At 38.1% G+C, this 27,793-nt stretch overlaps 4 protein-coding genes across 5 annotated transcripts; 1 reads left to right on the top strand and 3 right to left on the bottom strand.

Moving 5' to 3' along the window:
- The first annotated feature begins 43 nt into the window (after nucleotides 1-43).
- On the top strand, nucleotides 44-4,057 carry LOC145907927 (26S proteasome non-ATPase regulatory subunit 3-like). Of its 2 annotated transcripts, none has more exons than XM_082995046.1 (11): nucleotides 44-291; nucleotides 485-687; nucleotides 1,090-1,209; nucleotides 1,290-1,438; nucleotides 1,501-1,691; nucleotides 2,072-2,175; nucleotides 2,230-2,344; nucleotides 2,652-2,875; nucleotides 2,988-3,143; nucleotides 3,650-3,804; nucleotides 3,915-4,057. In XM_082995046.1, exons 1-10 carry the CDS (start codon nucleotides 138-140, stop codon nucleotides 3,773-3,775), a joined length of 1,542 nt encoding a protein of 513 aa, XP_082851172.1. In that variant the 5' UTR covers nucleotides 44-137; the 3' UTR covers nucleotides 3,776-3,804; nucleotides 3,915-4,057. The 2 variants fall into 2 exon arrangements, with proteins under 2 accessions (XP_082851172.1, XP_082851171.1); XM_082995045.1 differs by having other exon boundaries at nucleotides 3,892-4,057.
- A 1,564-nt stretch (nucleotides 4,058-5,621) lies between these two features.
- LOC145908406 (growth hormone secretagogue receptor type 1-like) lies at nucleotides 5,622-10,148 on the bottom strand. Its single transcript, XM_082995681.1, has 7 exons — nucleotides 10,010-10,148; nucleotides 9,619-9,753; nucleotides 8,721-8,853; nucleotides 7,527-7,655; nucleotides 7,241-7,374; nucleotides 6,738-6,955; nucleotides 5,622-6,355 (listed from the first exon to the last, which is right to left on the bottom strand). The coding sequence occupies exons 1-7, from the start codon at nucleotides 10,081-10,083 to the stop codon at nucleotides 6,096-6,098; spliced, it is 1,083 nt and encodes a 360-aa protein (XP_082851807.1). The 5' UTR covers nucleotides 10,084-10,148; the 3' UTR covers nucleotides 5,622-6,095.
- Nucleotides 10,149-15,170: 5,022 nt separating this feature from the next.
- On the bottom strand, nucleotides 15,171-18,063 carry LOC145908950 (growth hormone secretagogue receptor type 1-like). The gene is made up of 7 exons (XM_082996268.1): nucleotides 17,978-18,063; nucleotides 17,599-17,727; nucleotides 17,121-17,253; nucleotides 16,486-16,614; nucleotides 16,269-16,408; nucleotides 15,666-15,898; nucleotides 15,171-15,427 (listed from the first exon to the last, which is right to left on the bottom strand). Exons 1-7 carry the CDS (start codon nucleotides 18,061-18,063, stop codon nucleotides 15,171-15,173), a joined length of 1,107 nt encoding a protein of 368 aa, XP_082852394.1.
- Nucleotides 18,064-19,921: 1,858 nt separating this feature from the next.
- On the bottom strand, nucleotides 19,922-23,023 carry LOC145908404 (growth hormone secretagogue receptor type 1-like). Its single transcript, XM_082995679.1, has 7 exons — nucleotides 22,901-23,023; nucleotides 22,569-22,697; nucleotides 22,136-22,268; nucleotides 21,479-21,607; nucleotides 21,271-21,410; nucleotides 20,765-20,997; nucleotides 19,922-20,259 (listed from the first exon to the last, which is right to left on the bottom strand). Exons 1-7 carry the CDS (start codon nucleotides 22,984-22,986, stop codon nucleotides 20,003-20,005), a joined length of 1,107 nt encoding a protein of 368 aa, XP_082851805.1. The 5' UTR covers nucleotides 22,987-23,023; the 3' UTR covers nucleotides 19,922-20,002.
- Between the last annotated feature and the right edge of the window lie 4,770 nt (nucleotides 23,024-27,793).

Here is a 27,793-nt window from a genome sequence, read left to right as displayed (position 1 = left end):
TTCACTGCGTACTCCTATTGGTTAAGTAAAAGATGTCATGAATTGCGTGATGAGACAATTTTGAAAGAACTTCCAAAACTCAGAAGTCTGTTGTAAATTGAAAAGGTGAATATTACAATTAATTATACTTGCAAAACATGGCCAAAAAAAAGGCGACCAAGTCTGCCAGTAAGGAATCTGCCGATAACGTAGTTGAAATGAAAGAGGAAACAGAGAAAAAGCCAGAACAAAGTGATGAACCAAAGTCCACAGAAAAATCTCAAGATGAAGTTGATTTGCTCACTGTAGAAGGTATGATGTCTCAATGTTTAAAGTAAATGGCAAAATAGTTCGTAAAAACAATGAGTAAACGTTACTGTTAATAAGTGTTATAATTGGTTTAATTAAAGGTTGCGAGCAGTCGCACAATTAACGATTGCCTGAAATCACTGTGCAAATAAAAAACTTTCCAATGTGGTATACATTAAACTTTATTTATGTGCAGACATCAGAGAGCAACTTATTCTCATTGAAAGATCTGTTAACTCGAGAGAAAACAGACACACACTGAGAGTTCTTAGAAGTTTGCCCACTACACGCAAGCGGATCAACAACAATGTTATTTACCGTTTAATCAAGATGTTTTTCAATGGTCGCCATCCCAATGATGAAATGTCAAAGCTGGACCTACTTGCTTATGTGGAAGAGGTAAGTTTGGTTTTATGAAAGTATAATTTTTTTAAGCAAAAGTTTGTCGTATAACCCCGAGGAAGTCTCACCAGGTGGCAGACGAAAGGTCGGTTTAAAATAAAACTTCAGAAAATTAAGTGCCAGAAGAGCATTTCTGATTAATTAGTATAAAAATAGCAGTATATATATTTTAAAATCAAAAAGCAATACTGGTGACACTATTAGCAACTCTTAACTCATGCCAATTTTTTTATTGTTATTCAAAATGGAAAGTAACAGAGCTATTATTGGAAACTGACTAACATATTTGTCATAAAAAAAAAATACAAGCTGCCCATAGAAAATAATTAACTGAATATGCCAGTGTCAGTAACACTACCATATTAAGTGATGTCAATTAGTTTATATTTTTCCTTTTAGTCAATGGAGACTGAAGTTGAACCTTCCAAGCCATTGTCAAGACAAAGCAAAGTGCCAAGACTTCCTGAAACTGAAATTTATGTCCATTTGCTTTTGCTCATATTTTTGATTGATAATAAGGTACAATATGTGTTTCATTGCTATATACAATGCCAAATTTGTAGTGCATTGTTTTTTGATGGCTGCAATTTGTGTTTTAGTCGTACCAGATGGCCATGAAACTCGCAAATGCTGTGGTAACAAAGTTAGTCAAGGAAAATAGGCGTTCCTTAGATCCTTTGGCGGCAAAATGCTATTTCTACTACAGCAGAGTGTTTGAACTGACAGACAAACTGGAGGATGTGAGAAGGTATGTGTATGCTGTGGATGTTAAACAGATTTTACTTGCAACCAACATGTGTATATATTTAGTATCTTACATGCCCGTTTGCGCACTGCTGCTCTGGTCCATGACACAGATACTCAAGCATCATTGCTTAATCTGCTGCTCCGTAACTATCTTCACTACAATTTGTACGATCAAGCAGAGAAATTGGCCTCCAAATCTACATTCCCGGAACCTGCCTCCAATAATGAATGGGCCAGATATCTATACTACACTGGTGAGTGTCCAGTTCATATTTCTACTTATTTTCATCGGCAATTTGTGTTTTTGGCACAAATAAATATGTAAAGTTCCATGACTTTCATCATTTTTTTATGAAATTCCTCAACCATGTGAAAATATTGTCTGAGCAAAGAAGTTGTTTCGTTACGACCGTAAACTGTATGTAAAAACATATATCTGTTTCAAAACAAGATTAGCATTGCTGACTTTTCTCTCAAATCTACTATCAACCGTTCTTAGTGCAATATGGACAAGCCAAAAATGAAATTAGCTGTAGTATAAGCTTTATTGTTCATGTTGAAAGTTTATAAAACCATCAATTCTAATTCAAAGGGTTACTAAATGGCATTGTATATATATTTGTTTGTGGTAAAGGTCGCATTCGAGCTGTACAACTAGAATACTCTGAGGCTCGAAGAACCTTAATTGCTGCTTTGAGGAAAGCACCTCAGTCTACAGCTATTGGATTCAAGCAGACAGTAAGTGTTTGACATTTATGAACAAAACTAATGCAGTAATTTGTTGTTGAAAAGGTTACAAAGCTGATGATTGTGGTTGAATTGTTGCTCGGGGAAATTCCGGAAAGAGCTCAGTTCAAACAGGCTGATATGAAGAGATCTTTGGAACCTTACTTCATATTAACACAAGGTTTGTTATGATGAAAACAATACAATGTTTAAAGTTTGTAGGATTGTTTATTTGATGAAGCATGAGATAATGGCACACAGAAACAGTTGTATTTACATTTATGTGTAAATCAAGGTTCTTCAGTACTTGAGACACCCAGTTTAGCATAATGTTACTGTATTAGTTTTTCCACATTTACTTACAAACAAAGATTTTTACCTCTTGTGCAGTTGACCCTGACTACACAAATCAAGTTTTTCTTGAATATTTTGTACTACAAAGTGACAATCAATTAATAATGTTTTTCTCAACAATTCCTCCGTAAAAGCTGTCAGGACGGGTGACCTACAAGCGTTCAACGACGCCTTGAAAGCCCACGGAAAAGCCTTTGAACGCGACCGCAATTACACTCTCATTCTACGTGTGAGACACAATGTGATCAAGGCAGGTGTTCGTCGGATTTCCACCGGTTACTCGAAAATTTCCTTGAGTGACGTGGCCTCCAAATTGCAACTTGATTCTGCCGAAGACGCCGAGTTTATCATTGCAAAGGTTATACGTTGATAACATGCCAACAACCTCATTTTCTTTTTCCAACATGTGATTCTTTTTTTTCTGATGCATAAGTAGTATAGCGTTGTACTGAATGTAGTTTTAATCCTAGGCAATCAGAGACGGGGTAATTGAAGCGGAAATAAACCACGACGAGGGTTATGTTCAAACCAAAGACGTCAGCGACATCTACAGCACACGGGAACCACAGAAGGCTTTCCACAACCGTATCTCGTTTTGCTTGGACATATATAGAAACTCTGTCATGGTGAGTTTCTGCTTTTAATCTTGATTTGCAAAGTTGTGTTTTGAAGTGTAATTTATTTGATGCTTCGGTTCCTGTACATGAAAACAATCTTGTACTTCTTGTAAAATCTTGTAAAATAAATGCACAACTCAAAACTCTGGTAAAAATGCAAATCATAACATTTTAGTCCTGTCAATCAGATGCTCTATACTTGTGAACGTGTATATACAACGTTCGTTGCAAAATGCAGTTATTTTCGACACTTTTGTAAGCAAGCGCGGTGAATTTCAACTGCTCTCAACTTCACTTTTGTGACAAATGAGAAATCATCAACGATTTTAGTTTTTTGTTATCGTACTTTAAAGTTTGTTTCAAATTTGTGTTTTATTTCAATTCGACCTGTAAGAACTTGAAGTTTTGCACTGGGCTCTTACGCTAGAAAAGGTTGAGAGCTTTTGGCCTAGCTTGTGTGGGTATACACTCTTTCGAGCCACTTTATTAAGACTGACTGTTAAATTTATTCTCAGGCAATGAGATTTCCACCCAAGTCCTACCACGTTGATTTGGAAAGCGCTGAAGAACGCAGAGAACGGGAACAACAAGATATTGAATTTGCAAAGGAAATGGCTGACGAGGAGGACGACTTTCCTTAGATGTATTTCGTATTAGAAGTCCAATATAGGTAAGACATTTTTACTGCAAAACAAGACTTACGATTTGCTTTTGTTAGTATTTTAATTTATTTTTATCAAACTGTTTCATGCCGTAGTTAAAACAGATTCCATTTGTCAGTTGGGTTTTGAATTTCTTTGTCTTCATTTTGGAAAATTGACACGGAAAGGAATTATGGCAATCATTCAATCGGAGTTCCAACCACCTGTTGCTACCATTATTGTCGTGAACGTATTTAAACCCAAATAAACGACTTGTTACTTTACAGTCTGCATCAGTGGTTCCTTAAACTTTCAATGCCACTCGCCTCCACTATTCAGTATGACTCAAGCCCCTTGGTTCCCAACCCGCCCGTGAAAAAACGAATTGTAATTAACCTAATCAGTGAGGACTGTTCGTGGACCTCCAGAGTGCAGAGAACACAGTAGATAAACCTTGGTGTACAGTACAGTGCACTATAATATAACAGTACATTAAGGCAGAGGCAGTCTGCTGCTAGGTAAGTGCCAGCAAAAGAGTCGCAGGTTTTATTTACACTTGGTCCGTCGTTACACAACAAACACGGCTGTTGGGTTCATGTATCTGTATTGATACGCTACCAGTCAGAGCATTACATATCATGTAAGTTGATACGCTGAGTTGGTTCTTTGCCACAAAAAGTTTAGGTACCACGGAAGAAAACGGTTTTTACAACATACAACAAGGCTATGACTGAAATATTCCAAAAACATACTCCACATCGTCAAAAAGGTAAAATCGTCACGCTACACGGCGATCAATGTTTTTGGCTGCACTGTTAACTTCATTTCATGTATTCAGATCCGCAGTAAGCGTATTTTCTGCATAGAAACGAACAAGTAAAGGATATAGATCTATTTATATAAACCGTGTTGTCGTGAGCAAAATATGTAGGCGATATTGAACATCTTCACATAAGTTTCGACCGTTCCCGTCGCTTTATGTTGGGCAAGTTCTGTGTCAACTCTTCACGTTTCTTTTTCTTGTAGTTTGTGGATTTCCTGGCGTCGGTTCCTTTTCACCAGGAGACGTTTCATATTTCTGCAACTTCAGTTTTTACTCCGGAGTTATTTTCACGTTACGTATAAGAAAGTTTTAGCTTAATTTATAGGCTAGGCTAAGTGCTGGTCTATAATTACACAGCAAAGGCATCCAACCACTACTCAAAGATTTTATCGTAAATAAGTATGACCAACAACATTCACCTTTTGCTGTGACAGATGATTATTTTGTTTCTGGTGCAGCCAATGCCTGTAGTATTCCAACGCACATCCCATGGCGAAAAACGACAAAAGCACAAGTCCCATCTCCACTGCACCAAAATACATTTACTTGAGCTCTTCAACATGGAGAGACTAATCGTTAAAACAACCCTATTACTTACTCTTGTCCCCGTGAAAAAGCGCAACAAGGTCGAACATTGTGATTTCTGCACCTGAACGATGATACTTATTCCAACGAGTGTTCTCGAATCAATGCTTAATGTACGTACGAATTAAACTAAAATACTAGGCTCGTGAAACTTGATTACGTTGCCAGGAAACGTTTTTTACGTCACTGACACAACAAGCACAAGCGTTGCTGGGATCCGTTTTTTTTCGGTGCGAATAACTCGTTCGCCGTGACATTATTTTCCTTGTTTGTCCCTGAGAAGCGCTCTTCCTATTGAAATAACTTGATCTACCTGAATATGTCCAGGATTGGCAACTACCGTCAAAGCGCTAGACCCATGACTGGAGCTCGAATTCCTAGGACTTGGCACCCTTAACTTTTAAGTTATATTATCCAGGATACTGTTTGTTTGCGAGATAATGAGGTTTATTACACCAGGAACGATAATCGTTTATTGCACACAAAATTCAATGAGAAATTGTTTCCGATAGGAAACGTGCAGAAAAAGGTCTCAAAATAAGTCAGACAATTTCTGTAAAACAAATAACTTCTGGAAACGTGTGTGTCGATAAGTCAACCCAAATCAAATATTAATTTAAACGATTGTTGAATTCCCCTTTCTTATTTTAGATTTTAAAAGTAAATATTACAATAAGGTAAATCCCCTAAAACATAAAGTGTAGATTCTCATGTATCAAATTCAAACAAAATTCGTTGCGGGAAAGCAATCGTCGCACGCAGTAATACTTCATGTCCCGAAAAAAAATATACTCCATTATACACCACGTTTTGTAATAGAATAACACAACATAATATCGTTAATGCATTGACCCATATCGACAATGTAACTTATCAAGGCAAGATTGTGACATCTTATCACTATCACCCGGTTTACACTCCGAAGTCAGCCGTAGGCCTCGAAGCAGTGGTCGTAACTTCGGCTTGCGAAGTTGACAATACCGGGTATTTGAAATGCTTCGCCAGAAAGCGTTTCGTGCATTTTCGCATCTTCGTCGATCCGAGATTGTAGAAGATTGGATTAAGGCACTCCGAGAATCGGAGAAACAGGTATTCGGTCATTCCGAACCAATAGTCGAATCTCGCGTAGTATTGAGTGTTCGGGTAATCTTCGATCGACCAGAATTCGTAGGCTACGTGAAACGCCATGGTAAGTGTAGTGAACATAAAAAATCGCGCAAACTTAGCTTTGTTTCTTGAGTTACAAGCCCATAATTACTGTATAAGTTTATTGGATTGGCTAAAAAGCTAAATGAACTCAAAATTGAACATCTTTAATAAAATTACATGTATTCTTTTGTTTCAAAATCGAAGTACTGATAAAGAAAACTATTCACTTTGAATGGACAAAAGAAAACCAGACAAGAATAAGTCCAATACTGATTCTTAAACTTTACGGATCAACTGTGTATTAAACTCTAATACACGAATGCGTATCCTTATCACATACAGTGGTATAACACACCTTTACATCATAAGAGCCTATGCAACATAACTATAAGTTTCTGGACATACCTGTGAATGGAATGTAGCCAATCAGGAAGGAAACGACGATAAGAACAAGCTGCAAAACCGCTTGGTTTTCTTTTCTAGTCTGTCGCTCTGAACTACCATTGCCCGATCTACGCCGCACGATGACGCCAATGAGCACGCAAAGCAAAACAACGCCGAAGGTGGGAAGATAGAGAAAAATGGGGAAACATATCTTCTGGTACAGTTTGTATTCCTCCACTCTGTGAAACAAAATCTGTCAGATTTGCTATTCCGTGGAGCTGCTTAAGATTGAGGTCTTAAAAATCAAAAAAAAATTTAAACTTAAGTTTAGTAAAAGAACATTTAAGTTTGCATTTAAATTGCATTGTGTAATTTTGTAAAATTGTAGATGAATTCCAACCTTTTACTGCTGTAACTTAGCAAATAAGTAGGCTGATTGTCAGTTTGGATGAGTCTTTATTTAGTCTTTTGTTAACTTTAACGTCTATTAAAAGAGTGCAAACGATGGGAAAATGGCCTCTTACAAGTTAACGGTGCAGGCCGGAAAACGTGATTCAGGTCGTCCACTTGTCCGATCCCGAACTTTCGCACCGAAGAATATCGAAAAGGGAATAAAACCACACAAGAAGCTTGTAGTCCATATCGCAGTAATCCATATCTGTGAAAGAACGGGTTTATATTAAGCCAGCAGTGAGGTCAATCACACGAAATTAAAGCCAATATTAATTAGAGCTCTAACTTATAATTAGTTTTTATGAAGGCAATTGTAAGGCCTGTTTTTTTACTGTACATCGATAATTCGATACATACCTTTCCATGAACGAACTTTATTTTCGAAAATTGGATTGGAAACTGTATTGAAATGTACCGCAAGATGGCGAACGAGAGTATGTGCATGGCAGTGACGTAGTTGGTCATCAAATCGGCTGCCCAGTAAAACTATAAAAATATAGAATTTTGGATTGCGATTATTATAATGTACTTTAACATGTGTTAAGTGGTCACTGCCGACCAAAAATATTTGACTCGAATTAAGTCAGTGTTAGTGATAACTGTAAAAAAAATTGCGTATTTTGAGTAAATAGTAAAGCCAAGCCAAATATAATTTGCATCTAAAATTATATTTATTGATATTTACATACAAATCGCAGCAAACGTAGGTGAACCTTTGGTAGCGAATGGGCACACTTGTGTATGTCGGATACGCTGGTGTTACGCAATTAAAGCAGCGTTGACAACCATAAACCGCAATAAACCGTCTTTACATACTACCCAAGCTGTTCCAGCCTATTGGGAACGCAAACAGGTGACCCTTTGTAGATTGGATAAACAGCCTCATGAGCGGAAACGCTGGTGTAACGTACGTTCCACCTACAGTTATTACAATTCGTACTCCCACAGCCGCAATATTGGTTGCGTAAACATTAGTGCACGGCTGGTTGCAATCGATGCATATCGCATTGGCGCACGAATTGTTTTCTTTGTAACTGCGTTGAACTACGTATTTCCCATTTCGTTGCACGTTAAACAAACCTACCACTAAAGATGACACAACAGCCTATTGCAAACCAGGCCGATAGGAGTTAAATTTCACAAGGGGAAAAAGTTTTGGGAAACGTTTCCTGCAGATCAACTTACTCATTCACTGTGGTCACTGCGCGAGTACATGAAGTTCCTTTTGAATTAGCTTCAAATTACGCACGGCAACTTCGCTAATGGCGTGCTTGCGTAAGTCTGACAAATCGCAGAAGCTGCTATGACGTTTTATTGAAAAATCCCCGTACTAAATATACCTACAGCTGAATGATTGCTTTCCTTGACCAAACATTATGCGCGCTGCTTCCGCGTGTACCACAATAAAGCCGTGCGAATATTGCAATCATGTGTTGACGTATACAATTTCTGAGGAATACACATGAATTCCTTGACGTACAATGCAACTTTTTGCGCAAACAAATTCATTTACCAGAAAAGCGTGTTTTTTATTCCAATTTTGTAACTCACCCTACACAAAAAATCCGGCATTGGATACCAGTTGTCGAATCCCCACGTTCTTCGGTACAGAAACAACCAGCTGATAAGGGTGGAAATGAGATCCGAAACGCACAGCGATAAAATGAAGTGCATGAAGATATTCCTGTGTAGAAAAAAAATAATAGCTTGTTGTGAAGGATAAGATAAGGCTCAAATGTTCTCCAGTGCGACCTACGATGCTTAAAGAAGGTGTATATGGCAAAAATTCCGAACGTTTTGTTTTGGATAACGTGCAGATAAGTTTACAGAACATTAAGTATAGATCAACCGACTGTTTCTCTATAGTGGTATCATAGCAGACACATTCAAGACTCTTCGTGTTTATGCTTGTTCGTGGTATAAGTTAAACGCCTGTTTCTCACATTACTGCGTGATGCAAACCATAACTCAAAGCTGGATATAAATTGGCTCTCTTAAGGCCCAGGAAAGCCGAATGATGAGAGCTAACGGGTGATTTTAGGTAATTAATTACCGGTGGTTGGCTTGGTTACACGGACAATAGCAAGAAACTTACACCAACCTTGTTATTAAAGCAATCAAAACGAGTGTAATTGTAACAGACACGACACGATAGCAACGTGCATGGTTTAAATCTAACTTGATCTTTCTGTGTGAGGTGGGATTGATAACAATGATAAACCATAAGGACTTGTTTGTAGTCATAACGGTTTGTTGGATGTGGTTTCCATGCAAAACTTTTCAAAGGAATTTATGGGAACTTCCGTTAAATTTTCTCAGGCGAACAGCCTGCATGTGACGTACAACCACATTGCAGTAACTCTTCACCACCTTTTTTACTGTTTGTGAATTTTGCGAAAACCCTATGAAATATTTTACTTATTTTCCACGTCACGATTTTTTCACTTACTTCAGTTTCGGGTTGGATTTAATCACTAAAATTGTGAGTACGTTTCCGACCAAACCAATCACCAGAAACGTGAATATGAGGGTGGCTGTAACGATGATTCCAACATCGCCAAATGGACGAACATACTGGAACAACCTGTAGTCAAACACCTACCGTTTTTAATCCATTGTTTAACATTACAACAAAAAAACACTTAAATAAACATGGCCAATGACGGGTCTTAAAATTTATGTTTTTAATGCCACATTTTATCGATATATTTTGTTATGGGGCAGATGTTTCGGATGATACAAGTTTTTCATTTGAATCAAACTTAGCGTATAAGGGTTTGCCATGTTCCGTTCGCAAACCTTGACAAACCAAAGGCTATTCACAACAACGAATCACTTACGTGGTGTTTTCCACCAGCGGTGACGTCATTGGCATGTTGGTAGCGGTCGTGACATTGGGCACGGGGAATGTCATGATTTTCACTCAAGTACAGGTAACCTAAACCACAACACGTGTGCCTATGGTGTGTGCGGTAGACAAAGTGCTGCAACCACACAAGCCTTTATGTTAACTTCTTGCAACACCACTTATGCGCAACAACCCGTGACACAATCAAATCTTCTTCTGTATACTTTGTAGCTACTCAACCATGTAGTTTGTGTAACATTCCACACCATCTTACTGTAGCCTATGTAAAGGAACCTTGAAACTCGCTACCAAGTCGATAAGATAAGGCTCAAAGTAAAGCCGTTGCAAAGCGGTTGATTAAACAAAACCTTGTCTCTGAATCAACTTCACAGAGCGTAATGACCTTAAGGGCACACAATAAAACCTTGTCAAGTGCCGATTGTTAAAACTTTCCATTAAAATTGACACCGTGTCTTTCCTTCATAGATTCTGGCGTAGCACTTTGTCTGCAGCAATTACAAATTCAACCGTCAATTTGTGACTTTTAGGCAGGTTTAAGGCACCAAGCTAATCAAAGCGCCTGTGGTCATGAGATGCCCACGCTTCAGGCGCTCCTTATTTTCACGCTTGAGTTGTTGTAACCAAAACACGAGATAAGAGTCAGATGGCGTAGTGGTAATAATTGAATTTCAATTGAATGTGATCAATACTTCATTTGCACCTGAAGCAACACAAAACGATAACACTGCGGGAACCGGCAAGTATTTGGTAATTACAAGTTCGTTGCAAAACCAACTGATTGGTAATTACGATTGTACATGATTCCAATGATGAAAACATATTTCTGTTTAAGTACTCAATGCTAGCTGGCTTGTACTACCTACATACCTTGATGCTCACTTTTTATTTTGATGTAAAAAAACTCTTTAGTAAACTGTGGCCTTGATCGCAAGCATAGGAAAAAGCGTAATGGAATAAATAATGCACTTGTTTCTCCACAAGAAGAAAACCGTTATTTGCTGCTATCCTTTTACTTTAAAGGATTATTCGCTGTCTGATTTGCAGTTGTGATATTATGAGTCACTGAAACGTTGTGTTATCTTAATGAGCAATCAGACGTATATATTATTCCATGCACGTGTCTCTATATAGATATCCGGGTCCATGTGCTCTGTGGTTTGTTTACATAGTTGACACATACAAATTCTAGCTAACCAAGTGCGTGCGATAATAATAGCACTCTATCATATTGTTCAGGGTGCGCCAAATTAACTATACGTTAGACTGGTGGTAAGCATTACCAGCGACATTAAAAGAATTCAGTTCGTATTTGGAAATATAGTCTTGTTTTGACATGTATCAACTATGCGAACTTAATTTATCATAGATGTTACAGTGTTTTTACTTCATCGTCGTAAGCAAAATCAAAATCAAAAAATGCCGCGAAAAAGTATTATGTATTGGTCTTCTAAACACAGTTTGTGTATTTTTGGCACCAAAACCAGTTGATAAAGCTACACAGAGGTTTATACACTCGCTACTACTGTGTAGCTGTCTGAGATACTGTAACACGGCAGACTTCAAGGCGAACATTCTTTGAACAGATAACATCACCAGCTCTACGTGCCAGTTTCTTCGCAACATACCGCGCAAAGCATTTGGCCATATGTCGATGATCAATCGGGTACGAATAAAAAAAACGCAATATGTGCACATGGGACGTCTTCCTTTTTACATTTACGACTATCTGTATAGCGTTGAATTTATTGCCTCCGCTGCTTTACGATACAGTGGTATTTGGGACACACTAAGTATCAAAACCACGAAGATCAAAAGTGTTTGAAGATTCTTGGAATAAATAAAACATCGATTTTCTCTGCTATCTATTGGAAACCACAGGGCGAAGGTATAGATAGCCCAGCTAGTACATTAAACCTTAACACACATTTACAACTTGAGGGTTGTTCCGAAAAGCTGAACATAATTAAAGGTTTCGGTGCGATAAATATTGATAAGAACCTCACGTACGTTTTAAAATATCCGCTGACGTCATGCTTCCATTCATTTTCGTCCGTGGATATCGAAACACATTTGTTATGAGGTGTATTCTGCCCACGCCCTCAGTTAATTTTGGTTACTTTGATCTTTTACCAGGCCTAAAACGTTACCAGGTAATACTACTATTTGTACTACTACTCAATCAGACAATCCAAAACTTCACACGAAATGGCATTGGAAAGAAAACAAACACAGGTTATGCATACGTGCTGCTTACAGTCACGTAGCAAACGTTGTGTGACGTCCGTTCGCATTCCAGTCATAGCACAGGACAACGTAAAGAAAAAATCAATGACAGAAATACTTCTGTCCTGAGTGGAGTTTTTGTCTTGTTCCAAAATATCCCACATTGACATTTTCAATAACTTCTAACGATTCCTGACGCCAGAAATAATCGCACCTTTCCGCAGCACTACAGCTTTCGTGCATGACACGCCCTACAGATACGATCTGCGATTTTTGTGACGTATCGAAAGACCTCGGCAATTTTTGTGGCATTTTGACATTTATTACTTTACTCACAGTAAGGAGAGTCCCAAAGTATTTTCAGCAAAGCAGAACGTCATTGACTGTTCTAGTATTCATTTACTCTACATGGAAAGCCGAATCGAGCCATCAAGAGATATTTAAACACCACTGAATGTTGACGTCATTAAGACGATTTAAAAACCTGTGTGCGACATACACCTTTCCTGACTTTTAGTAGGCTCCTTTACAAGCAGCCTACGGTCTGTCCCGTAACCCAGTCTCCACCCCTTAACGTAGGAGATTACCTAACAATAAATAAGCGACGTCACGCGACGCTGTGGTGGCGCTGAATTGCGTGTTGGGCCATGCATGACCACCACAAAGGGTTTGTTATGGTTTGCTGATTTTACTGAACTTCTCCTGTTGTCAACTTACGAAGTCTTGTGACGTCACATGCGCAAGAACATGTGGTGTCGCCTTCTCTGTAATATTTTATGAATAATACATGTAATCAAACAATGGTAAATAATGTACAATATTGTAGTAATAATAGTAATAATCTTTTGTGTTGTAGTATAAGGTCTTCAAAGGTAGCAATTTATGTAACCATTCGTTTTGTAATTCATACGTTTTGTATAAAGTACCAATTGTGGCGCCTCTACTTTCTGAACCCGACCATCTTACAAACGCAAAATCAAAGCTCAGTCAGCTCCAATTTTTTATGCTAGGTGTGCTTCTCAACCAAAAAATAAGGCTGAGCGTATCAACTTTCGCCACGTATCGTAAATAGTATGCACAAATAATACATAATGGCTGTCTGAACAAGATAACTTGCAACTCTTCATTATCAGAGAACATCTGTTTACGATCAATACGCAACAACCCAAATTTCATGGAACTTTCGACATGGTAGATTTTAATTTGCGAACGCACTGACATCTTGCGATATTTACTGAAAACTCTTCGCAAAACAGTAGCAAGAAAAAGTTGCGCATTCTCTTGCCTATTACACCTGTCAAGGTCAAACAATCAATGCGTTTCAGTGACCCTTAAAACTATGTAAGCGCCCAAAAATGTTTCCTAATTCCTGCACTGTGTAAAACAAAAGTGGTCGCTTTGGAATTTGAAACTGAAACTTGACTGGAAGAACCCAGGTCTAATCTTGCAGAACTGAAACTTGTTTGTACAAACCACACGCTGTTTACTCTCATAGCAGTCTACCATCTGAACCTCAATTTGGAACCTATATTAGCTACCTCAATTTACCCGAAATGTTACGATAAATGAATGGATGCAACTTAAAAAATATTATTAAAAACTACACTGTTGCTTAATATAGGCATTTGGATAGTAGTTATTGTTCATGCGTTTACCCTTTCCTTTGCAGTTGGAACTCGAACCAAGAACTATAAATACCTATTTTCGTGTCATCTTCCAAAGACATACATGCACCAACCTTGGGACTTAACTACACAAGCACTCTAGGAAACAGTTTTTTATTACTGGATAGATTTATCCTTGCATGACCTTTTCCTGCAGAACTTTTTATGGCTATCTACGGTGAATGACGTAAGAAGCGCAAACGGCACATTTTTTCCATTCCGTCAAACCCGTCTCATGCACGCTTTTGCCGCGCGTGCCACATATCTGGTGTTATTCGTAAACGCATACCATGCATGAGATAATGTAAACAGTTCATGTGAGGGCCGGGTCTTGCTAAACGCACACTTGGGTGTATTTTTAGCCATTAAAGATCCGTGCAGTGATGCATTTTGTAAGCGTTTGTCTATTGTGCCCTACATAATGTAGGTAAATTTGCCGTTATTTTTTGCCACACTCAAGATAAGTTTTACAACGGCAATATACCAGATCTTTTCACAGACCGAATTATTTTATCGAAAAAGTTTGTGCTGTCATTTCCTATGTATCTTCTACAACCATTTCAAAAAAATTAATATTGCACACTTTTTCTTGGAAGTCCATTTCGAAAATGAAAACCCGATGCCAATTACTATCGTAACTTTTGTTGGTTGGTCATACCCGGAACAACCCTTTTTTGTGAACAAATAAAACCAGATTCGTGAGAGAAGTGGATTGGCAATGCTTGGTTAACATTTCTCCAGAAAGGACAAACTGAGGTTGAAAATACGGAACTGGGGAATTTTCAAAACGTTCGAGGCTCAAAGTACAGGGGATGTTTTGAACTCTCTTGTTTATTGTATGTGGTTGAAACAAAAATGACAATGACACAATAATACAAAACGGAGGGAGGGGTGGGGTCAGTATATCATATATATTGGTGTATGTTCGGGATAAAGAGTCATTTCAAACCTTTACTGTAACAGGATTTATCTTCAAAAAAACCCGAAATTCGATAAAATGATTGAACAACACCAATCTCATTAGACCAACCAAACGACAACTAGGTACATCGATCCATGGACTTGGAACAATCTCTTTTTTTGTACAGTGCGTATATAGCGTATATAGGCTACTCACACACTACTGGACATATCGGGCAGTTTGTCATGATGTCATGAAAAGTCGGAACAGCCAAATTTTTAGTATACTGCACACGAAAGTGTGGATTAGAGATACAAGCTATGACAAAATATTGTCAGAACTTCCTAAACACCGAATTCAGTTTGCTTCGAGCTTGTAGACGGCATGACTGCGGGACTCTTTTTAGTAGGACAACATTTGAAGTATTTTAACAAGAATTTTCGTGTGCATTTTCGCATCTTGGCCGATCCAAGGTTGTAGAACACGGGGTTGAGGCACTCGGAAAATCTCAAGAGAAAATATTCACTCATTCCGAACCAGTAGTCGAGACGTTTGTAATACATGGTATGGGGGCGTGGTTGAACTGTCCAGAATTCGTACACTGAGAACAACAAGTGAAATGTGTGGATGAACGCAGAATAATCACCAATTTAAATCACTGTTATTTGATATGGACTTTGTGACTGTGGTTTTTGTATGAAATTTCCTAATTTTAGTATGCTAGTTCGAGAGCGTAAAATATCATGTAGGTTTACTCTTAGACCTCTTAGCCACATGAAAGCCAGTCCTAAGCTTATCTTGCAACACCATTCGTTTAACTCACTGCGGACATCAATTACCTGTGAAAGGAATATAGCCAATCAGAAATGAGAGAACAATGAGGCAAAGTTGCAACACTGCCTGCTTCTCCTTCGTTTCTTGTTTCTTATCTCTTTGTTTTTCACCAGGACGACGAGACGAACGGGAACGTACAGTTATTCCTATCAGCAAGCTCATTAACATAACTCCGATGGTTGGGGCGTATAGACAAATGGGGTAGGCTATCTTCTGATAAAGGGTGTATATTTCGTACCTAAATATCATAAAGAGCATTGCACGTAATTTATACGAAAGTTGGAGAAACTGATTTAGGCTAAATATATTTTTCTCATTAAAAAATCCATCTGAGATGTCTACAGATCTCTTTGTGAAATGTAATATATAATTATTGAACGTAATTTAATTTACATTTCAAAAAGCCAAATTATTAAACTTAATTTTCAACAATGACATTAAGTTTACAGTTTTTATTCTGTTTTTCATGGAGCTTGTCCTTTTTTTATGAATTTATTTCACTATGTATTGGTCACAATACTTAATTTGCATGATCCGTTCTCAGGTAGAGACACAAATTAGTATTCATTATAATGCGTAATGTGAACTGATGCTTCCGGGCGACTCACCACTCCATATTAATGGTGCACGCAGGCCACCTAGCGTCCGGTGATGAACTGTAACGGTCCCGCGTGCGGGCGCCAAAGAATATAAAGAAGGGAATAAATCCCACCAAAAAGCAGAACAACCAAATACATCCAATCCATATCTACGAAATACACAAAAATTAGGCTTAAAAATGCCACTACGTCACAGGTAAACTTTCTTCCTGTTATATACTCATACCTTTCCATGCTTTAGCTTGATCTTTGAGAACTCAATGGGAAATTGGATGGAAACGTACCGCAAGATTGCAAACGAGAGTATGTGCAGTGCCGTGACATAATTAGTCATCAGGTTGGCAGCCCAGTAGAACTGTGGAAGTGACAGTGTTGGATTTAACAAAACAAGGCATGTGTCGTCACTTGACGCATTTAACCTGTGCAACGAGCGTTCCTAGCATTATTGTTTTGAAGATTGATGGGTAGAAAAGTTTGACTTGTTTTTTTATATTTATTTTGAGTTGACTATATGGTTTTGTGCAGACCCCATAACATTGCGGCTTGTATTTTTTCTATGTGTCGTATCTATTTGCATATAACTTGTGAGAAGCAAGATGTGAAAATTTGGTCAATTCATTGCGGTTTACGTGAACACGACATTCCTCAAACACACATTTCACGAACTGGAGACAATACCTCAAATGCACTTTGTAATTTCGTACTTCTTTTTCTTCCTATGCAAGTAAAAGTACGGGGCCCAATTCTGTATGCATTTTAAAAACAATCAGATGCAGGTAAATCTGACGCACCCACCGAATATATATCTCACAAAAGTTACAAGGTGTTGTGGGACTTAATGCAGTGACAGAACAAACTAACCCGGCAAAACACTTCAGGCAAAGGTGGCCACACATCGAATCCCCAAGTCCTTCTGTATAAGAAGACCCAACTGATCAAGGCCGAAATGAGATCCGAGAAGCATAAGGACATGATGAAATGCATGAACAGGTTGCTGAAAATGATAAAATCATCCTAAATGTATTTGCCATACATAGTATATATCGTATTGCATGGTGACAGGCAGAGTTGCTTTTGGTTGTCTGCTTACAATTGGTCAAACATTCGTGCTGAATAAAGCATTCTCGACTATGCTTGCTTATGTTGCTTTAATTCGATACGTTTTATGTCTTTTTTATGTCCATGTAAGGTCAGCATTTCGTTGCTACGGAAACTATAAACTTTAACCGTAAACTTTAAAGTACAACCACTCATGACAGAAACCGGAGACAATTCTTGAAGTTAAGCAGTGACACCAACACGAACCGCCAAAATAGTCCGAAGCATATCAAAATCTTACTTTAGTTTTGAATTTGTCTCTATGACCAGGATAGTGAGTATGTTACCAACCAGTCCAATCAACAAGAACGTGAAGATGAGTGATGCCGAAATGATGATTCCCCAGTCTTCGAATGGACGAACGTAGGGCCTGAAATAGAATACTGTGATATCATTTGAACTCGAAGGCAGTCTTATACCTGCTTGACATAGGTTTAACTGTACATTATTAGCATCAACTTTTGTTAAACTTGCGAACGCAAACCGGTATACGAATAATGTAAGTGAACACATGGTTTATGTCGGTGATCGTTGGGACCATTATCAATAACCGAAATAAACATAACCGTTAGAAAAATTAACCAGGACGTTGAATCTTAATATTCGTCAACTCAACTTACTCTCTTGTTATGTTGAGCATGTCATCTTGGATTGTTGAAGTAGCATTGAGGAGCAACTGTGCTGACGTAACAGTAGCTGACGTCATTGTTTTTTTTAAACCAAAATTATTCTTTTTCTGCGAATATATGTTATAATTTTTGTTTTCCACGAGCCAAAGATAATTTTGGAACTCACAAACATGCGGTTCACTGGATAAAGTTAATGCGGTGGTTCTCAACTTTAATTCTGCCGCTTTAAAGTTCTAAAAAGTGTTTCGAAAACCATCAAATTTTAGAAAAAGTCCGACAATTAAGCTCGAGAGAACGGAATTTAAAATAATTAGAAATAGGCGAAACTGTAAAATTAATTTTTAATTACTTTCAAATACAGACGTTAAATTGTATGTACCAAGCATTTTGGTATAAGATCTTGCGTGCTATAACGGTTGGGAACCAAGCATCTAACGGGTAAAATTAAACAACCGTCGCGTTTGCTGCTGTCTGTTCTCACGCGTTTTTACCTAATCCCACAAATGCTGCGGTTTTCAAACTTTATCATCAAAGCCGATTTCGAAACCGAAAGCTAAAATTAATTAATTTCGTGACTTTTTGTGGTCGCACACGGAAGCAAGATTTACCGTTACAAAACCGACACAATTCGTGATAGTAGTAGTAGGTTAAATTTGGGTAAAAATACCGCAACAAGACACTTTTAAAGCTTTTGCTGTTTACAGCACTGAACATATATTTAAAATACAGTAGAACTCAGTTAATTCGGATTTTTGCGAAGTGATTTGGATTCTCTTTCTAACGAAATATTTTTGGGTAATTGGCTGATCCGGGTTTTGCTTAATTCGCCTTAATTGACCACAGCAAAGACTTCTTATTAACTCACAATTCCAAAAAGCGTTGTATCTCATGTTCCTAACCTCATTCATGCTAATTGATTAGCCAGTAAACATTGGATTGTAAACATGACAACTGGATGTTGCGTCAAATGCGGTGTGATTAGTCAGTTGAATGATGACTATGTTACAATGCTGAAGAAAACAATGCCGATAAGCAAGTGGTGATTGTAAATCAGAATGTTACTTAAACACGCTGTAATAAACCGCAGTACACTTTTAAAGCATGCAAATTCACCGAAATTCACATCGCCTTTTTTCTGTCTGTTCTGGCATCCCTTCCTGTCCAATCATTGTTACGCATCGCACACAGTTTCGCAGTCGATTTCGGAAATGAAAGCCAAACGTTAATTAATTTCGTGATTTTGTCGACTTCATACCCGGAACAACACTTTTTGTTTAACAGATGAAACCCGATTCGTGACAGAAGTGGATTGGCAATGCTTGGTTAATAACACACAGGGAAATATGTTAAATTTATGGTCGTAAATACCGAACACCAGGAAACTTTGAAACTTTCGCTGTTCAGAGCATGGGGATATTTCAGGTCATCTGGTTAACTTTGTGCGGTTTGTAAGCAATATGACAATTACGCAATATTACAAAAGAGGCGTAAAAAATATAATGAAAATAGTAATACTATATGTTTTTACAAACATTCGTTTCAAATCATTGTTTTCACAGGTTTTGTTTTCGAAGAAACTTTCTGTAAAACGAGAATAAATTTTCACAACATCCACCAACTCAACGACAAATTAAAAAACAAATGAATTAGATGCTCGCACTGTGCAGTAATCTTTTACTTTCGTAAACTTCCTGTCTCGCAGCAAACAGCGTGCGAAGTTCATATGTTATGTACAACCAGTAAAAAGTAGTTTTTTGTTGGCTCTGTTTCATATAGAAAACCTATACTAGACAAACTGCGAACATATAACCTACACCTATTCGGAACAGAAGGGAGAACCTTTTACCCTTTTCGAGCACAATATTAAAACTTTCAACTTCAAATCATACTTATGAAATTTGCCGTATCTGACAGGCTCAGTCGCATGCCGTGTTAAAATGTCATTAAAAGTCGGTCCAGCAAATCAACGTGTGATGCAGCACAAAAAATGCCCATCATCCAGGGCTGAATTTTTCTTCATATGCCAAAGTCAGTTTGCCTTGAGCTGGAAGATGCCATGTTGTCCTGATTCATTTCTGTTCGACAACATTTGAAGTGTTTCAGCAAGAATTTTCGTGTGCATTTTCGCATCTTAGCCGATCCAAGGTTGTAGAACACGGGGTTGAGGCATTCGGAGAATCTCAAGAAAAAATATTCACTCATTCCAAACCAATAGTCGAGACGTTTGTAGTACATTGTGTTGGGTCGTGGCTGAACAGACCAGAATTCGTATGCTGAAAAGAACAAACGTAATAATTTAGTAAGGTGCGTAAACAGGGTCCAAATATTTTATCAGTGCAGCCATGGTGTGACTTACAATGATCTTGTCAGCTAATTAGCCATCAAGACTTCCACTTTGGGGTGGCTTTACAGCCGCCATTAACCATTGGATACTAAACTAGGTGTAACCCGCCGGAAAAAAAAACCCTTATAGGCTACACGTATTAATTTACTTTTATAAATTTCGGCCAAATCTGTATTTACTTGTGTGAAATGAAATGCTTAATTTGACACTCTCAAACAACAAATTTGTAAGCATTACATTACCAAGCAATATGCCTGGCAGCATCAGCAACAAACTGAACAAATTTGTAACTTTGGTTGAAAATAATCGAAATCTACGAGGACATCAAAAGGTTTGACATCTCCCAGGTTCATGCGGGTTATTTGAAATCATTCAAAACAATCACAAAATTGTCCCCAAAATGTCATTCATGTAATCTTAAGTTTAGCAATTACCAGTGAAGGGAACGTAGCCAATCAGAAAGGAGAAGACAATGAGGCAAAGTTGCAACACTGCCTGCTTCTCCTTCGTTTCTTGTTTCTTATCTCTTTGTTTTTCACCAGGACGACGAGCCGAACGGGAACGTACAGTTATTCCTATCAGCAAGCACATGAACACAACCCCAAGCGTGGGTGCATAGAGACAGATGGGATAGGCTATCTTCTGATAAAGTGTGTATGTATCGTACCTGAAAATCATGCACAGTGCTTAGTGTGATTGAGTTGTTATCAGAAAACTAAACAAAAATATTTAAATGCTCAACAATATTTAAATGCAAGGAATTTCGAACAAACAGAGGTACATTGTCATGTGACCTCTCTTTGTTATTGTGTTGGTTCTTTGCACACTTCGTTTAACATATTCATTATTGACAGCACCTTATTTACATGTTTCGATCACAGGTGATCGCAAATATGTAAATGAGATGTGTAATGCGTAATATGGCTTTCAGGTGACTCACCACTCCATATTTATGGTGCACGCGGGCCACCTAGCGTCCGGTGATGAACTGTAACGGTCCCGCGTGCGGGCGCCAAAGAATATAAAGAAGGGAATAAATCCCACCAAAAAGCAGAACAACCAAATACATCCAATCCATATCTACGAAATACACAAAAATTAAGTTCAATAATGTCACTATGCCAAAGTTCAAATGTTCAACACCATACCTTTCCATGCTTGAGCTTAATCTTTGAGAACTCAATTGGAAATTGGATGGAAATGTACCGCAAGGTGGCGAACGAGAGTATGTGCAGTGCCGTGACATAATTAGTCATCAGATCGGCAGCCCAGTAGAACTGTGAATGTGAAAGTGTTTGTTTTCATACAAAACACGTTGTGTGTGGTTATGTGGTAGAAGCTATATTTAAACTGAATGGCATGCGCTTATATTGGTATTGCTTTTTTGCGTGGCATTTTATGGCGATAATTTAAGTTTTCCCAGGTGCAGATCATATCATATTGCGGCTTGAATATTTCGACATCCTATAGTTCATTCGCATGGGGCTTGTTATTAGAAATAATAGAGAAGTGTAGTTATGGTTACACATTTCAAACCACATCCCCCTTATACAAGTTTAACAAACTGAACAAATAATTGTTGCAACATACCCATCCCTTATTAATCAAAATGTTTTGGAAAACGTCATGTTTGCTGTTAGGCATTTGCATGTAGTACTTACGGTGGGTGGTGACACATGCTTTATAGATTTACCATATTAAAGGTATTACGTCAATCGAAACAGGTAGTGTCTGAGTCACAAATTAAATGTACAAATCACTATTTTTGTGGCACTTAGCGCAAAGATTGAAAATGTCGAACTAACCCGGCAAAATACTTCAGGCAAAGGTGGCCACACATCGAATCCCCAAGTCCTTCTGTATAAGAAGAGCCAACTGATCAAGGCCGAAATGAGATCCGAGAAGCATAGGGACATGATGAAATGCATGAACAGGTTGCTGAAAATGATAAAACCATCCACGTTAAATGGCGTTAAAATGAACACAACCTTAATGCAATTGCTACAACAGTGGGATTTTTGTGTTCTTTTGGTTTGATACGCGTGCTAATTTCCGCTATCATGATAATGTGAATTTGCTTTTAATTCAATTTGCCTTCTCATGTCCGTATTTTATGCTTGTATCATGTCCGAATTTTGTCATTTATTTTATTCCACAGACAGAAATACGTGTTACGAAATCACTACGTAATATTTTAAACAACCAGTTAAATAGTCTTTAATGTATAAAAGTACTTACTGTAGTTTTGGATTGGTCGCTACAACCATGATAGTGAGTATGTTTCCGATCAGTCCAAACAGCAAGAAAGTGAAGATAATTGCTGCCGAAATGATGATTCCCCAGTCTTCAAATGGACGAACGTAGGGCCTGAAAAATAAGACTGTGACATCAAATAAACCGCCCACTTACGCTTTCATTTATAGATGCAACTAAAGCAATGTTTTGTGGTATAATAATGTTTGACTGTGTTATTTTGAATTTTCTAAGCAACAAGCAATCTATGTTGATGATTGGTTCTGGAGGTAAATCGACCATGATTTTGAACTTCAGTATTTGACAAATCAACGTACACTCTTGTTATGTTGAGCATGCCATCTTGCATTGTCGAAGTAGCATTGATGAGCAACTGTGCTGATGTAACAGTAGCTGAAGTCATTGTTATTTTTTCTCTAAATAGAACCAAAATCCTTCTAAAAGATTCCTTTTCTGCTGAATATATATTTTTTATTATACATTTTTATGTTTCACTTCCTGGCGACGTTGCTAAAATAAACTTGCTACCCATAAAACATGCGCTTTAATCTGAATAAACCTGAGGCGCAGATGCAAAAATTAAGAATTCTTATAGCAAAAGTGTCCTGCTTTCTGTTCTGCAAAACCCACCAGCTTGCAGGAAAGTCATGAATGATTGGACAGGAAGTCGCCAAGTCTGTTCTGGCACATCTTCCTGTGCCTTCATTGTTACGCATTGCACACATTTTTTGCACTCGAATTCGAAAATTAAAGCCAAACGTTAATTAATTTCGTGATTTTTGTCAAAATGAAACCCGATTCGTGAGAGAAGTGCATTTGCAATGCTTGTTTTCCACAAGGAAATAAGATAAATTGGTCTAAAAAGCCTAACCAGGAAACTTTTTTTGCTAAATGTAAACTTGTTACCTACAAAACATGCGCTTTACTGAATGAATCTGATGCGCAAACGTAAGAATCAAGAATTTCGTGCAACAAAATTCTCGTCGCTTTAACTGCTTTCTGTCCTGACAAAATCCACCAGTTTACAAGAATGTTCGGGCTGATCTCCTCATATAATCCCGTTTCACTATTGTTGCCGTTCCCGTTCGACGGCGTATCAAACAGAGCGAAGCGTTTATCAGGGCGTTGAGTCCAATGTCGACATGTTCGCCTTAAAGCGATACGGCTAAAACCTACCAATTATCAATTGTTTTGTGGCATTGTTACAACGCTCTGTTTCCTGTTCTTGGCCCTGTTTTTCAAATGTCCGAAAATTGTGTGCGCATGCTTTTTTATACTTCGATGAACGCAAATATAGTACAAACGCGTTAATCGTGGTGGCTTTGATCTATTTATGTTATGGTCAGACGCAATTTGCATCTTATTTCGCAAGTGTTGATAATTTAACACCGTGGTTTTGCTTCGTGTGACTCACAAATGATCTATTCTTCTACTACGGTTGTATACTCTGAAAATGCAGCAATACAAGACAAGTCAAAGCTGCACAAACCTTCTGCTGGTAACCATTTTTTTAACATATTACAGTCAGATTATGTAATTGTTCTTGTACATCCATTGCTTTCGATTCCGCATACCTATTCAATAATGACACTATTTGTCTGCAGTAATTGTTGCACATGTTTGGATGAGGAAATGACAAAGCGGCTGCAAGAGATATATATAATTTTTTTTTAATTTACATTTTTTGCATGTCGTTTATCACGTTAACGCGCGCCAGTAGTGGGTAAAGTTTAATAACGAATATTCTCAGACAATTGCACACATCTAAAAAGTACTTTGCATTTAAATAAAAAAACAAACGCGAACTATGTTTAATGTCAATTACTTTTTATTGCTAAATCTTAGCTCTGACTGCACAATGAGCATAATATCGACTGACGCAAGTATCGTCGGTTTGTGCTTATGTTTGCGCGCATTAATCCAGTTAATTTGCGTCACTGCGTCCGCTATATGACGGACATACGTTGGTTTGACACATCTCCGAGTGTGAATCACACACATATGCATATTCCCGTACCGAGGTAGAAACAATCAACAAGCTTCACGACAGATAGCAACGTCTTCTGTCACCTCAATTATAAACTCAGCCCCCTTCTTCTGATTTTCACCAGGGGAGAAGGCATGATTGCGTGACATGGAAAAGCTTGTGATCTCATTTATACGTGCGTTCTGTCGCTCTGTGTTTAGGTATAGACTAGAATTGCAATAAGATGCTTTCGCGGAATTGGTCGATTTTGTCACTTTTCTGGAGTCCTTCCAAGACTTTTGAGAACAGACTCGCACGATTTTTGTACCAAAACAACTTTCACGACAACAATGCAATTTCCTGTTAATCGAAACAGCAAAATTAGGGTTAACGTCTTCGTTCCGAAGATTGCTTCTAATGCATAGCGAAGCAACAATTTTGTTAACATTTCATGCGCAACCTTCCCAAGCACAACAACGAATCATTCATTCATGTTTACCTCATCCTATGCGTAGATTGATTAGACTTTTGCAACCAAAGTGTTTGTGGAAGCACTGCCAACAGTGCTAACCAAATGGCAACGTTACAGTCGTATTGTTAGCATTTTCACTTATATACCGGTCGGCACTGCCCAAGGTGTAACAACGCGTGTCGCAAATGCCGGCCATTGACTCGTCCTAGACAAACAAACCTTTGACCTAAGCAAATAAACCGAGGCTGTGTACGACGCTCGTTGACCACCAACTTTTTTAGTTTTTATGCAGTTATTAACTATTGAAACGAGCCGGTTATTTTATAATAAACCGGATTGACATCCTGCATATGACGTCTGTTGCCCACGCGTAATGAATTGCCGAGAAGGTAAAGGCAATTTAGCCGGAGGTGTTGTGAACCACGAGCCCTCTACCAAATCTGCGAGCTATATACCGCGTGAAACTTTTTGCCAATGCAATGAAGAACTAAAGCGGGATTTCTTCCTGTAGGGTCGACGTTATATGATTGCATTTTCTTGCCCGTTCACCTGTCATAGGTGTAGGATGCTATATAATGACCCTATTCGCAATTTACTTTATTTTAACGATCGCAAGCAGAAGAGTTTGGTTCGAAACGCACAAAAATTGTTACAAATTAACATGCAACTATTATTAAAGGTTTGCACAAGAATAGATTGGTTACATAATTGTATTGACAAAAACGCATCACATTGCAAACGCCAGTCATTTCTCGGGAAAAATGGTATAGTGAAATTAATTTTATTGTGAACACATTTTACCAACCAAATGGTGCAATATCTGCAACATATACAATGGTAGCATCAACTATCCTTGTCTTACAGGCCCTTAACTTAACACATTTGCATTACCTTTGTCTGCCATGCTAACACAACATTTGCTACTGTTTTCACTTTGCGCTGCTATAATTTATGCTTCCCACGCACAGCTACATAGTTTAACCGAAGCTATTTGAATTGCTTACAGACTGTGTTCAATAAGCCCACGCTTTTGGCCCACGTGTTTGTGACCTGTAGCTTTTGCAACTTGAAAGTCTAACGCTTGTTTTTCATGTCATGATAGCTATCACACCCAAATTTGACACTAATCTGTCCGTAAGTCCTTTACAGCATGCTTCGCCGCTTTCACCATTTGAACTTTTAGCCGGTATGTCGCAAATAATGATGTTCGTAACCTCCGAAATTTTATTTTGATCAGCTTCGAACATTCTCTTTAAATTTTATTTCTTTACGTTTATTTTTTATTTCTTAACATTTTACAGATAAACGGTTTTGAACGTTAACAAGATGAAACCTGCTATACACAATCTCAGCGCACTAACGCAAACGAGACTTTTTCAAAACGGGGATTAAATCGCATTCCAATCGCCTTTGGCCATTAAGTTTTATCAACGTGAAAATGGGAAAGCAACTACAATAAGACGAAAACTTAAACACGAGGTTTCAAGGTCACCGTGACCTTACACTAGCGTGCGGTGGCGGTTTGACCCCAGGCTGATCACAGTGCCGTTACCTGTCTGTTTAAGGCAATTAGGTATCGACCACCATAATTACGCAGAGAATTTCCACCAAATGAGTGCGGTTTTCATGGTGTTGTCGCGTGTATTAAATGTCGGTATTCCACTTACGGGCAGTACGCCTACTCTTTGCACGCAACAGGAAAGCTTTATTCGCCGAATTGCTAATCGCTATTAGATATGAACGTTATTAAGGCCGTTACGTCGTTGTTTTCTCCTGAAGGCCATAAATCGTTTAAAGGGTCCTGGTTTAATCGGTGTGCTGTTTAAAAATGGACGAAGGTCATATCACGCTTTGTCTAGGCATGCGGTTGTACGTTGCATAATATGCCCCTTTAGACATTTATAATTTAAAAAAGAGCATTACGTGGGGTTAGGCATAAATGATTAAACAAACGTCTTTGTTTTATAACTCCGTCATTTAAAAAATCCTAAGTAGACCTCAGGCAAAATGTATGCGTTGCCCTTTTGTCAAACTTGCCAGCATGCTGCATGTTGTGCCCAAACTGAACAATTGTTAAACCAGATCTACATTTCTCGTCTAAGTATGAAAACAGAGGCATTCAAAACACCTAAAACACGCAATCTAGTAGGAACCACTTGTGTTTCGAAATACTGTACGTGTGAATTATATTGAAATATAACAATACAACGGGTAAAAATAACTTTTACTGTGTAATTGTTCCGTGGTAAAGTTTGCCGTTAGTATTAGTGGGAAATAATCAGCTGCATTTTGAAGGTAGCAATCAATGCGGTAATTGATACTTTTCGCAAAACCTACGTTAATCCTTTTTTCGTGAAATACGCCTGCTTTGCCCGGAAAAGAGGTCAAGTGTTTGTGCGATCTCAACACAGCAACATTGATACCCACTATTGTCCCGTAAAATTTATTTATAATGTATAGTATGCAAAATTGCAAACGAGCACGACATTTGCAACATCTTTGTGGTGAACTAACACTTTCAGGTCACGCGGTGCAGGACAATCTGCAAGGAAGCGTTTTGAGCGGATGTGCTATCAGTCATGTATGACAACAAAGCTCTACCGCAACAAGCGTGATATCACAGCCGGATGTTGTTGAAAAGTTTCAACACTAAGTGACAATCAGACTGACAGCCTGGATTCCTCATTTCCATGCAATACCCATCTCTCCACTGTCAGCATCTTTTGTCAATCTGGTAACGCATTTTTTTATTTGTATCCAAACATCACCACA

The sequence above is a fragment of the Ascidia mentula genome, chromosome 7 (genome assembly GCF_947561715.1).
Source record: "Ascidia mentula chromosome 7, kaAscMent1.1, whole genome shotgun sequence".
Classification (NCBI taxonomy): domain Eukaryota; kingdom Metazoa; phylum Chordata; class Ascidiacea; order Phlebobranchia; family Ascidiidae; genus Ascidia; species Ascidia mentula.
This window is presented reverse-complemented; position numbering and strand designations above follow the sequence as displayed.

Excerpts from the sequence above, each read along its gene's own strand:
- LOC145907927 (XM_082995046.1), top strand. The coding sequence starts at position 138 with ATGGCCAAAAAAAAGGCGACCAAGTCTGCCAGTAAGGAATCTGCCGAT. Across the intron at positions 688-1,089 it reads TACTTGCTTATGTGGAAGAG|TCAATGGAGACTGAAGTTGA; the intron begins GTAAGTTTGGTT and ends TTTTCCTTTTAG. Across the intron at positions 1,210-1,289 it reads TATTTTTGATTGATAATAAG|TCGTACCAGATGGCCATGAA; the intron begins GTACAATATGTG and ends TTTGTGTTTTAG.
- LOC145908406 (XM_082995681.1), bottom strand. The coding sequence starts at position 10,083 with ATGACATTCCCCGTGCCCAATGTCACGACCGCTACCAACATGCCAATG. Across the intron at positions 7,656-8,720 it reads TGCCGGATTTTTTGTGTAGG|TTTTACTGGGCAGCCGATTT; the intron begins GTGAGTTACAAA and ends ATATTTTTATAG. Across the intron at positions 7,375-7,526 it reads TAAAGTTCGTTCATGGAAAG|ATATGGATTACTGCGATATG; the intron begins GTATGTATCGAA and ends GTTCTTTCACAG.
- LOC145908950 (XM_082996268.1), bottom strand. The coding sequence starts at position 18,063 with ATGACGTCAGCTACTGTTACGTCAGCACAGTTGCTCCTCAATGCTACT. Across the intron at positions 16,409-16,485 it reads TCAAGCTAAAGCATGGAAAG|ATATGGATTGGATGTATTTG; the intron begins GTATGAGTATAT and ends TGTATTTCGTAG. Across the intron at positions 15,899-16,268 it reads TGCACCATTAATATGGAGTG|GTACGAAATATACACCCTTT; the intron begins GTGAGTCGCCCG and ends TATGATATTTAG.
- LOC145908404 (XM_082995679.1), bottom strand. The coding sequence starts at position 22,986 with ATGACTTCAGCTACTGTTACATCAGCACAGTTGCTCATCAATGCTACT. Across the intron at positions 22,698-22,900 it reads ATGCTCAACATAACAAGAGT|GCCCTACGTTCGTCCATTTG; the intron begins GTACGTTGATTT and ends CTTATTTTTCAG. Across the intron at positions 21,608-22,135 it reads TGCCTGAAGTATTTTGCCGG|TTCTACTGGGCTGCCGATCT; the intron begins GTTAGTTCGACA and ends TCACATTCACAG.